Raw genomic sequence first — 16,494 nt, forward strand, 5'->3', positions numbered from 1 at the left:
CTTTGCATAGCAATTTTGTTAGCCCTCCCCCCCCCCCCCCCCCCCAACTTTGACCTAATCTTTCCTTACTGTAGCAGTGCAATGATGGGATATACTCTGCACACATTTTCAGCATCTGTTACTGCAACAAGGGGTGTCTTTTGGTCCTTGGCTACATATGGAAATTAGTTGACACATATGAACTTGCATACACACCTACATCAACGGTTGCCGCATGCTTGAGAATTTTTCATGTTTTACTATCTATTTTTGCAGAAGCTATTGTTATATTTGCTAATTGTTTTATTGTTTTTCTCTCCTTGTCCCATAGACGTCCATTAAACCAGGCCGCTTGGCTCGGCAGCCATCTTTAGAGCTGCTTAGTCCTACAGATCCTGTATCAAACATAAAAAACCGATGGGAGATTGGAGACGTTACTACAGCTGCCAAAGCATCCTCTTGCAAGGTATGACATCTATGTGCAGTAGGCATACTGTATGTATGAACTTCTTTTACAGTTGAAGCATTTCATACCTCAAATGGTTTTCTGTATGTTTTCATGTGAGCCCCTTTTACACAATGCACAGTAACACACAAAGCTAAGAGTCGTGTGTTGCGATGCATTGTCAGCCCATTGATAATAAATGGGCTGTCTGATGCAGTGCACATTTATTGCGCAAATACAGCATGCTGAATGTACACAATACAATGAACAGGCCCTATACATAACCTATTCTGAGCTGCCATTGCTGACTTCCCCTGTTAAATGATAGTGGCCTGTTAAAATGATATTGGCCTGGCTGCTCATGCTGATCCAAAGGCTTCAGTACTTCCTGAGTCACTGATCTGGAACAAAAATGCAGTTATGGAGTTCTGAGATGGTGCAGACAGGAAGGGTAGATGGTGTAGACAGGACAAAGAATGGTTCAATGTGTACTTGCCTTGGATACGTCTAACAATGTTCTTGTGCACTGCCTACCACCCAATATATCTGTTAAATACTGTGCTTTTTCTTTGGCCAAACCTATTACAAAATAAAGAAATACGGCTCCTTTGCTATCTCTCTATCATGTACATATTATGAATAGTTTAACATTTGGGTTGCTCATTTAATTTGCTGTGGTATTGGCTTCATGCACAATGTATTTATTGTTTAACAGGATACAGAGGGCATCAACATTGGTGTGTCAGACATGATCAACCAGTGGGGTAAAGATAAAACCGAACCCGATGGCCAGGGAACCCCTCTAAAACTCGCAGTAAGTTAATGTACTCACAGCAACTATGCTTCGCCATGTGAAATGAATGACCCTCTCATACGTTTTTTTTATTTCCATTTGCAGGAAGTGAAGCCAGGAGATGTACTGAGCAAGAAGAGCTTGTGGGAACAGGGCTCCAAGTCAGGACAAATGAATAAGGTGACATTAAAATGTGCAATGTACAGCATTTCCTGAGTTATTGTTTCCGATGAAGTCTTGTTAAAGTGAACCTGAGCTTGTCATATGCAATGTAAAGCAACAGCCTTATTTTATTCACTTATCCCCAGCAGAATTTTTCACGCCCTTTGTCGCATGCGCCGACACTGCTCCATACACAAAAGTCCTAGGTATTTCCATTGCTCCCTGTGGCTAAACAAAGCAGCAGGGGAGCGAAAGACAGCTGAGTATGTGCTCTACTGGGGAAACGAGCTTTAAAGCCAACCTGTTACTTTGCACTGCATGGCCAAAGCACAGGTTGAGTTTAGAGTGAGTTTTCCTAATTCTATCCAGGGTGAAAGAAAAATGCTGTTGACAGCTTTGATGCTCCCACATGTTCCTAATTTGAAGGGACTGTCCCTCCTTTGGAACCAACTCCCCCTGTTGTCCCCTTTTTGGTCTGATGTATTGACCTCTATAACACAAAATGCACTATTTAACTACCTAAAGTGTTATTTTACACAGATCCATTGATCCAACCTCTAAATGATTATATTTGTTGCATTATGAACTCGGTAGAATGGAAACATGGGTCTAAAAAGGCACTTTTTGCCAATCTAACCAATTATATCCTTATTGGTTATTTGAAACTGTACTGTGTAACTGGGTACGTTGTGGTGGTGTGTCCTCTGCCTACATATTGTGTCCCTCTTTCTCATCTGAGAACATTGGTGGGTTTGTTGTACCTGCCACTGATCTAAGGGCTCCTTAGATCAATGACAGGAACTAAAAGAACTGTCAGTTCACTGATGACGGCTACAGAATGAGGTCGCAGAGAGGAATGGAGAGTGGCGACTGGGAGGCCCCATCAAAATGTTGCTATGGGGTCCAGTGATTTGTAGTTATGTAACTGGCTTTTACCCTGTTCGGATGTTGCTTGAAATAGGAGGACACCTTTTAGGTTGTATACAGATACTACAAGGGTGTTGCCAACATGCGCTGGTATTAACCACGGATGTAATATTGCAGTAAGCTTGCACTGCCTTTATTATAGTTCCTAAAGTGCTCTTCAAGTGTACCACCTTCATACAGTAAGTGCAACAGTATTCTAAAGCTGACCATAGGCTGCTCAAATTTGAGTCCTGCTGATAAAACTCGAGAAGTGCATGGCACTACCGGCACCAAGTTGATTCTTCAATCAATGTTTGTCGGTGGAAAATTGTTGGCTGTAGTGACTGTTCGGCCAATTAGCCACCAGCAAACCTATTACTGATGGAAAGTATAGGAATAGTTTTTACTTTCCTCAACAGTCTTCCTAAGAGGATGGCCTTAAAGCCAATCTCCACCTTTGCAGAGGTATTTAAAAAAAACAACATATGCCAGCATATGCCCTAAACCAGACAGTGCATTGTGTATAAAGGCAGAGCTGGTGTTTACTGATCATGTTACAGTGGGTGACAGGGAGGGGGCAGCTGTTCCACGTGGCGAAAATGTTGAATTTTTAGGCTTCAGGCCTAATGTAACCTTCATTAAAAAAATTGAAGGAAGCCTGCAATGCGAGTCATGAAAATGTGCACATATATACATCATCACTACACCTCTTCATTACCAGAATAAATGGTAATTCATCCAAGTCAGCTTAGCGCTCAATGGGCATCCATTTAATTGTGAAAAATGATGCAACATTTTTACTTGTGGACCCAACAATTCCCTACACAGTGGATTCTAAAACAAGCTTCCACTTTTGGACGACATTATAAAAAAATTTGTGAATGTATATTTTGTTGCTTTGAAAGGAAAATTGTAGTTAATTTTTTTTATAGCTATAGATTGTTAAACTAATGTTTTTATATATTTTACAATATAGATATACAATCTTTTATATAAAAAAATAAATACAATACGTATGGCGCAACAGTATAGGTTTTTTTCTAAAGAGAGCACAAAAAAATGGAACCTCCAACACTATGGAGGAGGTGGCTTAATCCTACTCCTTTTGTGTATGTAAAGTTCACCTTGAGTTACTGAGCCCCCTAACAGCGGGCTTTTTTTAAACTAGTGTCAAAAAGAAAATTGGGAAACGTGTAAAGTGCCACCTGCTGGATGCATATGAAAATGAAAAATATTCATATTTTTTATCTAAAAAAAAAAAGAAAATATTTCAATCTACATTTTTATTTTTTAGTCCTGACCCAGAAAATAAAGCAAATAAAAAAACTAGACCACAACACATTCATTTTAAGTACATTAAAGTGTATCTAAACCTATGAACATAAATCTAATATATTGCAGCTTACCAATCCTTTTGGGGGCGGCATTAGTTTTAATTTTTTTCACATTTTTTTTTTCCTTTACTTTAACCTGATGATAACACACTTTATGTCTTAGGGTGACGAAGCTAATTCGCATCACTGTATGAAGTATCCGCATTGGAAGTGTTTTGGGACTATAGAACACATTCCTCTCTCCTCTTCTCTCCATAACCTGGGATGTGTTCTATAGTTCCCAGAGAGAACTTCTGCCAGGGTTTACGCATGGCCCCAGAAACGCATAAACGCAGGCTGAAATGCAGTCAGAAGGACCTTTTTGCTCGAGGCTGCAGAGTTTAAGCCATTTTCTCCTGATTCTTGTGCCAATGCTGACTAGATTGATTAATTGAAGGCTTTCTATTGATGACTTGTTTGTGAGTACATCTGTTGCTTAACTTTTTTTAATAATAAAAACATCTAAACAAGGGAGGCGCACTGTTCTTATGTTCCCTGCTCAATGGCCTACCATAGATGTCAATAGCTGTACGAGGATATGTGCAGGTACTTGCATATAGCCACCTACCCATATCGATGCACATCCCTGGATGCAGGTCCCTACACATATGCAAGTACCAGTCTACAGTCACTGACTTCTAATGGAGGCTGCAACACCTGTGGCTCGCAGGTGAGAGAAATGCACATGACTGCATTTTGTACGGGTTCAGCCACCCATGTTCTTGAGCCCTTAAACTGCCTTAAAGTAACCTGTCAGAACAAGGTCACTTGTATCCAAAAGCATTCCTGCTAAAAAAGAAAAGAGGGAAAATACTTCCCTTTCTGAAAACGCCACCATTTTGCTGCTCTTGACAAGTATTCAACCGTTCGGATCAGTCGAATATCTGTTTCTCCTGCCGCATGCAGGGTTTCACACATCTGAAGTCTGGGGAGCAGTGAAGTGGTAATTTTTTTGTTTTTATTTTTTCAAGACATGGGCTGATGGAAAGGTAAGTATATTCCCTCTTCTTTTAGCTGGTATGGTTTGTACTACAAGTAGCCCTGTGCTGAAAGGGTTACTTTAACGCAACACACAATATCGTGTGGTATACTGCACATTATTGTGAATGCAGCAATGCATTGCAGCTCACCGCAGATGTGTGAAGGGGCCCTATAACTTACCATTCTGCTGAGAGTGACTTTAGATTCTAACGTTCAATACAAACAAAGGCATTTGTCAGCTGACAATTTTATTAAGTACATGTATGCATGTCCTAGGCTATAGATGTATGAATTATTACAAGGATAATCATAATGTACTCTTACAGGCTTGAATTAAGTGGCAAATCGGGAATTGTGACTTGCATAAAAGACTTCATATTAACTCCTAAAACATAGAACACTTATTCCTAAATTGACCACTGACTCTTTCTCTCTCCTGCAGAATGCGGCTTCCACTAAAAAGTACAAGTTTGTTCCAGTTGGACATGGAAAATATGAGAAGATCTTAGTGGACGAGCCTTGATGGGGTAATTAAAGATGTCCAGTGGCATTACATTCTTGTCATTCTGTGCTTCCTTCATATATGTATTCAGTTTATACCATTCACTTTCTCTTTTGTTTCCTCTTGTGTTACATTTAATTATTTGCCCTTTCAGTCCGTACAAACCAAGGGTAACTTCATCATTCCAACTGTTTCTTCACAACATCTCAACTATCTACCATCTGAGCACCATGGGAGGCATACTTTGAGTTATCTGGCAGTAATGTGTTCATGTCATTTAAATGATGGGAGCAAACATTTGTTGGACTGGACAATGTATTCAGAACCAATCCATTAAAAACTAGAGGTGCACCGAAATGCAAGTTTCAAAACCGAAATTAAAAAAAGTCGGGCAGTAACCCAAAAAAAGTTTTTTGTTTTATATATTTTTTTCTTTACTGTTGGAGGCTTCGGGGAAATATTAGGGGTCTAAACAGACACCTGATTTTTTTTCCCTTTTTCTGCATCCCCTGTTATAAATGAACAGGAAGCATCTATACTGAGTGATTCTGTTCATTCATAACTTGTGGTGCTAGTATGTTTACCATGTCCACAATCATGAATGAACAGGAAGTGATGTAGATCACTTCCTATTCATTCATAATTGGGAACACAGTAAACATACCATGTCCTCAATTTACAAACACTCAGCGATCACAGAGTGCTTCTACCCGCTCTCCATCCTGACTCGCTGTCACAGGAGGCTGAGCGAGTGGTGCGGGGAGGAGAGCTCAATCTCCTGTGACAGCCAACTCCTCCCCTGTACTGCCAGCCCAGCCTTCTGTGACAGCTGAAAGCAGTCTCCGCCCCCACACTGCTCTCCTAATATGTCACAGGAGGCGGTGTGGGAGGAGAGAGACAGAGACGCCGGCCCTTCACATTGCTCTCCTCCCCCACACCACTCTGCCTTTTTAGGGTAAGGCAACAGCAGTGCAGAACTCTTACCAGTAGAAATTCTCAGTTGATTTAAAGCTCAACTCTGGGATCAGCCTTCCTGCCAGCATGTTGCCTCCCCCTTCCCTTGAGGCCCCTCTTATGTTTTTTGTATGTATGTTGTTTGGCTATTGTATACTTTTTATAGATGTCTTTTATGCTAGTCACATGACATGCTAGGTCCTCTTCCTCTTCAGTCTTATAGGTACTAGGTGGCCCTAAACAAAGAGCAGCAATTATGTGACGTCAGCAGTGACCTGTAACTGTACACTGTAAGTGCAGGACACCGTAGTGAGTTAAGGGATAGGCCCATGACGCAATGCACTCCTCAGTCTTCCAGTTTGAATGAAGATGACCATCATTCAGCACTGAAGACTGTGGACAACTTGTGACAGAAAGGAGTAATGTGGGGAACATCTCTGGATTAGAGTTGGTACAGGGAAAGCTGTTTTAACTCCAGCATCTAGCAAATTCTCAAAGATCTTTTTTTGGTGGACTTACCCTTCTGAATGCATCCAGTCAGTTATCTTAATTGTACACATGAGCATTAGATCTACATTGAAGCTGGTCATACTCTTAAACTATCCATTATTCACCCAACATGCTGCCCTACAACATAGTGTATGTTGGGTAATTTCCAAATTAATGCTTATTAGGTAGCCCAGCACAGTTCTAACCCATCACTACCATATTAACAGACCTTGAATCCAAGTGAAATCCTGAGAGTGAAATATCCCCTGAGATGACCTCTTGTAGTCCTGCTTTTTGCAGAAATTGTATGCAGAAATTCATCACATATTCATCACATATGACACTCGGCCTGTATGAGGCTCTTCATTTCATCACAAATAAGTGATGCAATGATAATTTATAGTAGAATAAAGGCCGCTCTTGAATGGCCACCACTGTGAATTGGGCTCTTGGGTACAGGATACTGTGATGCAACACCTACTTTTGGAGCCAACAGGTGCACTGGGACCTGAGACACTTTGTGCCTCTGTCTCACTGATGTCACCGATACCTTGAGTTTTTTAAAAAAAACATTGACATTAATGTTTCAGCCGGCAAGGCAGCTGTTTCTAGGAGATTGGTACCCTTTTAACTCAAGTAGTAACATTTTTTGCACAAAAAGCAGATCATCAATGCTCCTGTGCTTTTTGCTTACTTATTGAACTGTCTCCATTCCTAATATTCTTTTAAATTCCCACTCTCATTATCATCTGGTATTTGTCCATTGTCATCTCCGCAGAATCTGCAGTGCACAGAAAAAGCAGATAGATCATTTTAATGTCTGCAGATTTTGTGTAAATGAATAGACCTGAGGACATAAAACAAACAAGTAATAATACCAAACGCCTACTAAGTTGCACAAGTGTAAAGAAAAAAAGACTGTACTAGAATTAGGATATTTGATGGTCACTTAGTTTTCTGGTGCAGCCACTTATCCTACATTAGCTGTCATTTAAAAAATAAAGATGTAAAATGGCAGTTGACATTTTTAACTGGACAGGAAGACAAATGGGTCTTGGGGAATATCACTTTGCAATATACAACCAGCTTTATATCAATATACAACCACCTATTAATGCAGTTACGTATTCATTAAGATAAATAAATGCAATGCATTCTTACATACAGCTAGAGTAGGTACCTGAATTATACTTCCTGTAATGCCCTGCACTTTTGACTGGGAATGGGAGGGGCAGCCAGTCAGGTTTCCTGCACTGAGCATGTGCTAACAAGGAACAATCTGTAGGGAGGAGAGAGCAGAGTAAGCACAGCAGTCTGCTGTCACTCCTTCACTGTCCAGTCATAAGCTGGGGGCAGGGAGGTGACCAACCTGTGTTTTCTAAACTACAGTAAAGAAAAGTGAGATCACCCACCAGACTTTGGACTGGATTTAGAGAACTGCAAATCCTTTAGCAGGTAAATTTATCTCACATGTAGGTATTTGGTTGTTTGGCTTGTTTATTCTTGAGTGTTAATTTTAAGAACTCTATTGCATAAACCAACTTGTTATTTATGTTCAGTGACCCTTTAATACTTGGACACAGCACATCAATACATGATTACATATGTTTAAAGGTATAAAAAGTTGTGAAGGGAGTAAACAAGTGAAACACTACACGTCTGCAGAACATTGTGTATCAATGGCTTAATAGATGGATAATAACGTTTTCATTCATTTTTTACTTCTGCTGCGTCCTCTCCCATTTTTTCCTGTTCGCCATCCTCTCCTTTAATGCTCCAGCCTGATGCCGTTCTGTTGAATGTGCTACTTGATTTGTCTGTGATTCGCCGGTGGAGCAAAGCGGTGACTTTGCGCAGTGGTCGGGCTGCTGCCTCCTTCAGTTTTCGTGCATCAAATCGAGGCCGATGTAGAAGGAGTGGTAAACGAAAGCGTAGAAAATGAAACTGAGGGGTAGCTGGTGCTGATGCTGGATTAGGTGTTGATCCTGATGCAGGCTTCTCTTGTACCTTGTTGGATGTGGCCATGTGATACAGTAGTGCATCCCACATCTTGTTGGCCCGATGCCCTTTGCTTTTTTGTGTAGCCTCAGGATCATCTTGTTTGGTTGCTTCTTTTTTCTCATCTTTCCCTTCTGTCTTTTGTGGTTCAGGAAATTCAGGCTCATCAGGGTCAACTACAAGGTGCTTCATGAGCCTTGCCCATCCACCACCTGACTTTTTCCGAGGTGCTTTTGGCCGTTCAGGGGTTTTTAGGAGGTTCCCCTTCTCTAAGTTGGGAAGTTTTGCAGAAGTATCTACATCAGTTTCTGGGAGTGCTGGTTTAGCTTTAACAGGATTTGCCACACTTTTAACTTCCAGTGGAGGACTTGTGGATTTGACTTCTGCAACTAATTGAAGGCCTCTATCTGTGGTATGGGCTGGAGTGGTCGCCTGATTCACATCAGTAGGCTTTGAAGGAAGAGTTGATTTGTTGGATGAAATTTCTGCAGCCCTTGAACATTCTAATATTTCTGTTTTATTTGTTGTCTCCGATGCTGTAGCTTGCAATGTTGCTGGGTTATTATTTACAAGAACTGCACTACAACTTATGGAAATATTTGCGGGCCTCTGCTGATCAGACAATAGACTTTGGAGTGTGGAATGACCACTTTCTGTATTTGGAACAGTTGGGTTTCTCTGAATTTCTATTATGTTTTCCTCTTTATTTGGGAAATTAAGTCCTGGTTCTGTTTCAGGCGAAATAATATCGGGGATATCAGAAACTGAGATGAGGGGTACTACTGGTTGTGTAGTATGTGTTGGATTAAAAGTAACATGTCTTGGTGTGCAAGGTCGTGGACTGGCATTGGCATTCACTCTTAGTGAGGCATGGTCAGAGGTGCTACCTCCTGAAGGGAATAGAAAAGGATTGTCATTGGTACTAGATCCAAAAGGTCGTGGAGAAGGTGTGTCAGGAATTGGACTAGGGCTGAGATATTGGTTCAGACTGTATTGCTCTGGCACAGTGAAGGTAAAATTGCGTTGTTTCGGGTAAGGAGAGGGTACTCGGTGGATCACTCCCCGTAACTGAAAACGAGGAGGTAGAGTAATAGGGGTAAGCAGGTGTTTCTGTGCAGCAGCAGGTTCAGTGATTTCCATGTCACCTTCAGTGACTGGAGAAAGAGTTGAACGGAAGGTCTTAGGGGATTGTGTTGGAAGGGGCTGTGCTCCACTTCTCTTCGCAGCTTTCCGCAGGAGGCGCTGTAGGCGTGCATTGTCTTTGTTGGGTTTAGGAGCTGTGGGAGGTGGCACAGGAGTAGGAGGTCCTGGATTCTCCAGGGGGGTCACTGTCAGCAGCATTCTGACTCCTGGTAGAATGAGATACAAAAAAGTGTGTTTACAAAAGTTTAAGTTTGGTCAAATAAACAAACAGGAGCTTCAAAGCCAGCCCTCTACTTCCTGTCTGGCTTTTTCACTTATTCATTGTGGCAATTGTTGATCTTAACCTTACCGTAAACATTAAGCTTTTCTGCATGTTGGGTGCTAACCCTAAAAATTAGATGTCACCAATTCCAGATGGTTTTGATTCGGGGAAATAATCACATCTGTTGACAGTTATGTCTTCAGCCAGTGGTGGCTATAGACAAACTCTACAGCCACCACTGGACCAATCCCAGTGGAAGCATTTTTGAACTGGGGTGGATTTATCCAGCAGACTGATTATTCCCTGTTCGCCAAAGGTGCCTTTTTGGTGCACAAGTGCCCATACTACTTCATTGATCGGAGCCTGTATGCTTGACGCAATCTTTCAAGAAACCAATTTGGCAGTTAAGTCTTCTGACTAGTCTCTTGTCAAAGGGTAGCATTACATGATGATTTCCTGAATGCCCAGCCAAGGATTTCCCCTGGTGTTACATGTAAGGTAAATGGATTATTTGACAAATTCTGGCTGTCCAAGTATTCTTATACTGTGGTGGTCTAAGGTGACCTGTGATCATTTCTGTCCAGTATACTAGCCGGCTGCTGTTTGATCCTGCATGCCCAATGCACAGTAAGTCTACAGCACTGGTCAACGAATACTATTTAAATGGTGAATGTTTGTACAGGTTCATTTTTATGTCTTCACAAACAATATTCATTATATCAGTGCTCAGTCTGCACAAGGCTGATTTCTCTTCATTCACTGTAACACACAAGGCACACTGCACTCTACCCATCCTTGTAAATGGTACAGCCATGGCAATTCATAAAGCAAGAAACTTTCAAACCATCTAATCGGTGGTGGGTTATAAGAAGGGTCAGAGCCCACAGCCAAAACTAAAGTCTCAGGCTTTTTTCATTAATAATCCAGGCTGGACATATGGCTTTGATATAAAAAAGGTTTAGTCCGATGATCGAACCGTCGTATGATTTTCGTACGGCAGCCCCATCCTGCTCCGACCATCCCACAGTTCAATTAGGGTCTTTAGCAGAAATCACCTGGATGAATTTTGTTAATCAACCGCACGGATTTTCGTTTGCGCATTGGAAGTGTTAATCGTAGGATTTTTGACGTACGGAAACACCACCAACCTTGCGAAAATCGAAAAAAGAAGTTTTCTAACCTGCTGGAAAGAGGAACATCGTATGATTGTACACTATTTGCGGTGGTACACTGCCCATCAACCTTACGAATATCGTACGGAAACGCAATCGCAAACTAAATTCAGTTGATATCCGTAAGGTGTATGGGCACCTTAACTCTGACCAAAAACTAAAAAAAAAAGTGTTGGCTTTAGTTCTACTTGAAGTGCGCAGTGCATTTCTCTGATTGGACAAGGCATACTCAGACTGAATGAGGCAGAGAAGAAGGGTGGATGATGACACGATCACCACCTCTTCGAATCAGAGATTGCCTTGAATTCATTGAAGAAAAACAAGCCGGGTTATTTGCTTAAGGGTGAAGAGTTTGGAGAAGGCAGGAGAAGTGAACAATCTAGGACAACATAGCTGAACTGGAAAGTGAGCTGAATTGGAGAATTTTCTCAAAATCGCTATGTTGTCCTAGATTGTTCACTTCTCCTGCCTTCTCCAAACTCTTCACCCTTTTGTGAATAACCCTGAAGATATTTGCTGAATGTATGAGATGGGAGCGAGCGCATAGACAGCAAGTCGCTCCAGCGGCACCCAGAATAGGACAGTGCTAACTATATGTAGAAAAGACTACTACAGGAATTTCAGCATCCCCAGTGGCCCTCTGGATATGACACTTGGATATTTACATGAAACCAAGTTAACCCAATGTAAGTTTAAAAAATAGATAATTCTATTAATCTTCCCAGCTCTATGTTCACACACTACATATCCCCATATACAGCGCGCGCACACACATACACACACATAGTACGTACTCGTGTACACTTTGTATGATATGTGTACATTTTACAGTCACAAACAGTATCTAATACTTTGTCCAAACTGTACACATTTTACAGCCAAATAAAGTACACACAGTGCCACGAATATGTACATACTATTTATAACTTCTCCTACTGAATTCTGATCTCCTTTGGCTGGACAACATGGAAAAAGCACAAAGTCAAACATGGATACATCATTAAAGGGAGCCATACTGGGGATATTGGATCTCTTGCTATTGGAAATCAGATCCTTTAAATAAGTCTTCCTCTAGGCATGTATTTTGGAAAATATCCCATTGGTGTCTATTAAGCCGAGCCTGAGATATCAGCAGAGATAAATATTATAATAATGTGAAACTTTTCAACCTTGACTAACTGTATAGACCTCCTGGTGCAGGAATGATCGTCCCATACAACATCAACGGTTACCCACAAAATACAATGGAACTGCTTCATTTTTTTTTTTTTTTACAGCATTCTTAGAGTGTCCACACACCTTACGATAATCGCGGGAAATCCCGCGATCGTACGATTATCTTGGGGTGTGTGGAAGCCGTGCGACCTCTACTACTGTAAGGTCGCACGACTTTAAACTTACGAACATGTTCGAAAACCCGCCGAGCATCGTATGATATTCGGCGGGTGTGTAGCATGTTCGTAAGATAAAAGCCGGACGGGCCGGTGTGCGCAAGCGCACACTGCCGTTCGGCATTGCGGTCATCGGAAGCCCGTCCCTCAGGGGGGTGCGGCTTGTGATCATCGCAAGTACGATCTGCCTGTCCAAGATAGGTAGATCGTACGTTTTTTTAAGTACCTTGCAACCATCGCAAGACAAAAGTCTTGCGATGGTGGGAAGGGGTGTGCCCAGCATTAGTATGTGTATTCTCTTCCAGGAAATACTGTGGGCTTGATGGGACATAATACCTTCTTTCCTCCTCCAGCAAAGATATCCGCACCTATTTTGGTGCCAATATGTAAATGAAAGATATTCCAATTTCTATACACTTGCACACACCACTGAAATATTCACAGTAGTTTGTTTATCTTTTTTGTTAGTTCTAAAAGTCTTTCAAGTAAAAAGTAGATAAGAAAATGAGCGCAGTTTTTAATCTACACAATCCAAATAATACTAACTGGTAAGAGTTATAGCAAACTTGTGCTTGTTCATGCAGGGCAACGCAACAGGTTCACTTTAATCCCAGCCCCCTCCAGCTTTACATACTACAACCTTCTCTTCAGTTCCCTCCTGCTCTACTCCCATTTAGCACCAAAGAGCAGTGAGTTCTGTAATTGCAGCTTTCAGATCAGATAAGTTTCAATTGGTTACTATTGGACTTATTTAGTATAAAGTACAGTGCTAATGCTTAAAGTGTATTTACACTTCAGCCAAATTGGGATAACACCTACTTTATATTTGTTGCATGTTTGTATTCGCATACAATAACTTTAAGTGACACTATACTTTGGTGTTAAATCTTAAATGCATTCAAGTACCCTAACTATTAACAAAAATGTATCTTATTTGTCTATCACTTAGCTGTAGATCCTCCAATCATCTCTGAATTGGTGCTGACACTGTCCTTCCTTCTGGAGGGTGGCTACTTTTGTTCCCTATGGTCCCTGTGTGTGTGTTGTAAAGTAGCCACCGTTCCAAGCTCGGCCCCGCGATAGACTACAATCTCATGTTTAGTTTACTAATTTGTAGTGGGATTGTAGTCCATCATGGGAGTGAGGTTGGAGTGGTGTAATGTTGAGGAGGTGGGAAGTTATTGTATACCATAATTAACCTTGTCTGTACTGTGCTGGAAGATCTCATTATCGGTTGTAAACTATATTTCAACACAGTCTGTCCTTACGCAGGGTTATAGATCTCAAGGCTTGTGTTCTGCCTTGTATGTTAATAAGGGGAACTCAATCTGTCTCCAGTTTTTCCATCTAAAGTTGTTCAGAGTAGTGTGTGTGTGTGATGGTGGTGGGCGGGTGGTGGGCGGTCAGGGCTGGATTTCCCACTAGGTCAACCAAGGCCTGGCCTTGGGGCAGCAGGGGTGTGGATTTCCTATCTCCCAACACCCGGGACATGCAGTTCCAGGGCGGCGGGTGGGTAGTTTTCTATATTTAGCCCTGCTTTGGGCAAGCAGAACTAAATGTAGAGCGGGGAAGCCGCCGCTTGTTTTTTACATTGAGGAACTTGGCTTTGGGCAGCAGAGAGAGTAAATGCGGCCCTGGGGGGGTTCTCACATTTGGCTGTAAAGTGGAACTACACTTTAATAAATGCAATAAGCACTTAATATTCCCTAGTGTGCATCTCTTTCACCATCACATAAGCTGACCCAAGTGTATATTATTCATAGTTTATCATTCCTTTATTCCTTTTTAAACTGAGTCAGAGTCTGAGGGCGAACCCCAGTTGTCTAAAATGTCATCGCTTACAGGGGACTTTGATTCACCTCTTTCGGAGATGCTCGAAGCTTAAACCATATTGGTCAGGTGTAATTACTATGTTGAATAGCATCTATGGGATATCATTGGAGCTTGAACCCCTCAAGTATTTTGGGGTGTAATGATTCCTCAGGTATGGACGGGAATATATCTTTAACAGTAACACGAGCACTGTTTTTGGCCTGTAAACTATTAGTTCAAAAATGATTATCATTATACCCGCCTATCGTGGAAGAATGGAAACCAGAAATATATAAATACTCTATATGAGATTTAAAAAACATATCAATTGAGGATTCAATCTTTTTAGATTGTGTCTGTGGCTACGATGGCTAAATAATACTATGAGGATTAGTGGCAATGTACCTTTTGGTACCAGTGTGCTGAGCAGGGAAGAGCACAGAGTGTAATGTATTTTTTATCTTTTAACTCTTTTTTTTTCTATTTAGTTTGGTATTTGATGTATTATTTTGTTAAACGGTATTAACACTTGGCATTATTGTATGCAATTTCTCCTTTTGGATAGGGAAAAGAATGTAGAATTTGGAAAAACTTCAATGAAAAGCATCTAATTTAAAAAAAGCATTGAAACCAATCGGAATCCATCCCATCCTGTGCTGACTTAGCACATATAGCTAGCCGTAGACATGAGCTGATTACTTCCCAATCCAAGATCAGATCAGGAAATGTATGCCCATGGACACACTGCACTCTCTGCAGACACCCTCAGGCCAAACAGTTGCAGGAGAAAAGTCAATCTTTCTGAACGGATTTTGCTGTGCCAAGTCTGGCAGCATGGTGACAGTGGTCATGTGGACAAATAGGGTGAATCTCCACAGCAAGGACCCAAAAAACAATAAAGCATATTGCTGAATGCAGATCACCACTTGGCAGGTATTGCTGTGTATCGAATGGCACACCAACGCACTAAAGCAATGCATCTCAAACATACCTGTGTATGTTTGCCACGCACTACCATGCATTATGGTGCACTTCGGTTACAAATTGTGCAGGTCTGATTTTAGGTCCATTGTGGTGCGTCACCATTTGAATGGGCTGCACCATAACACACAACATAATGCATGTGTGTCAGTGCAATAGAACAGCCAGGTGTGAAGCAGGTGGGCCATGACTGGGGTTCTAACCCTTCCCTGCTCTATGCAAAAATTAAAAGCAAAGGTGCCATTAAAGTGTAATTGCACCTCCTGGAGCATTTGTGCATATTCTGTAGGACCCGCCACCACCCCTGCCTGGTCCTATACTTAACTGTCCCCAATCCTGCAAGATATCGGCTGTTGCAGATCCAGTTACAGTCTAAGGTGTGAATGGGAATAATAAAAATGTTACTAGTGTATTTTCATTCCAGGTTAAATGTAATATCAAAATACCACATTATGGCCACTAGAGGGAGCTGATGAGCATAGAAAAGTATATTTCCTGTGCTCCTCGGCTCCATTTAATGGCCATACTGCGTATTTTCCCTGGTATTACATTACATTCAACCCCATTTGCACAGAATGAAACATGACCGTTTTGCAGGAAGTATTATAAATACACCCCAAAGAAACTTTACATCCATTACAAGTATCATTTAAAATAATGGATATATATGCCAGTAAGGTATCGGTAATCTCTTCTCCTTTGTTCTTTTCTTGCAGAACCCTGAAGTGTTTTTTGTCATGAGAATGTGCTCAGAATTTCCATGCAATTCCGAAATCTTACAGTAACAAATGGTGATGCCAAGTTGCCTTATCTTACCTCAGCCCCATCAATTCAACTTTCCTGTCCTATTTTCCCATAATCTTTGAAAACTATGTACTAAAGTGATGCAACCAGAATAATGGCTGTACTAACACTATACATATTTGTTATGCCAAATTCCTGGAGCATTTCATCCTACAAAAAACTAAAAAAAAAAAAAAAAAAGCAACCTGTGACTGCTATGCATTAATGCTGAGAAATCGATGCATGACAACTGTTCATAGTGCATGCTGGCTATTCGCTAACACCGCTGCTGATCGCCATGTCAGGCTACCGCCATAGGATGTAATAGCTTCTGATGGCAGCATTGCTAACTCTTTCTATGCAGCTTC

General features: G+C 41.3%; 1 protein-coding gene across 1 annotated transcript in view; it reads left to right on the forward strand.

Annotated features, from left to right (window-relative positions):
- Nucleotides 1–16,279, forward strand: part of LSP1 (lymphocyte-specific protein 1) — a 45,136-nt gene extending 28,857 nt beyond the window's left edge. The window contains exons 9-13 of the mRNA XM_018562655.1: nt 311–445; nt 1,140–1,238; nt 1,323–1,397; nt 5,082–5,166; nt 16,060–16,279. Coding sequence (XP_018418157.1) covers nt 311–445; nt 1,140–1,238; nt 1,323–1,397; nt 5,082–5,162 — 390 coding nt within the window. The 3' untranslated portion in view covers nt 5,163–5,166; nt 16,060–16,279. The remainder of the gene's footprint in view (nt 1–310; nt 446–1,139; nt 1,239–1,322; nt 1,398–5,081; nt 5,167–16,059) is intronic.
- Nucleotides 16,280–16,494: the final 215 nt, after the last annotated feature.

This window comes from Nanorana parkeri, unplaced genomic scaffold (assembly GCF_000935625.1).
Source record: "Nanorana parkeri isolate BGI_ZX_2015 unplaced genomic scaffold, ASM93562v1 scaffold589, whole genome shotgun sequence".
In the NCBI taxonomy this organism is placed as follows: Eukaryota; Metazoa; Chordata; class Amphibia; order Anura; family Dicroglossidae; genus Nanorana; species Nanorana parkeri.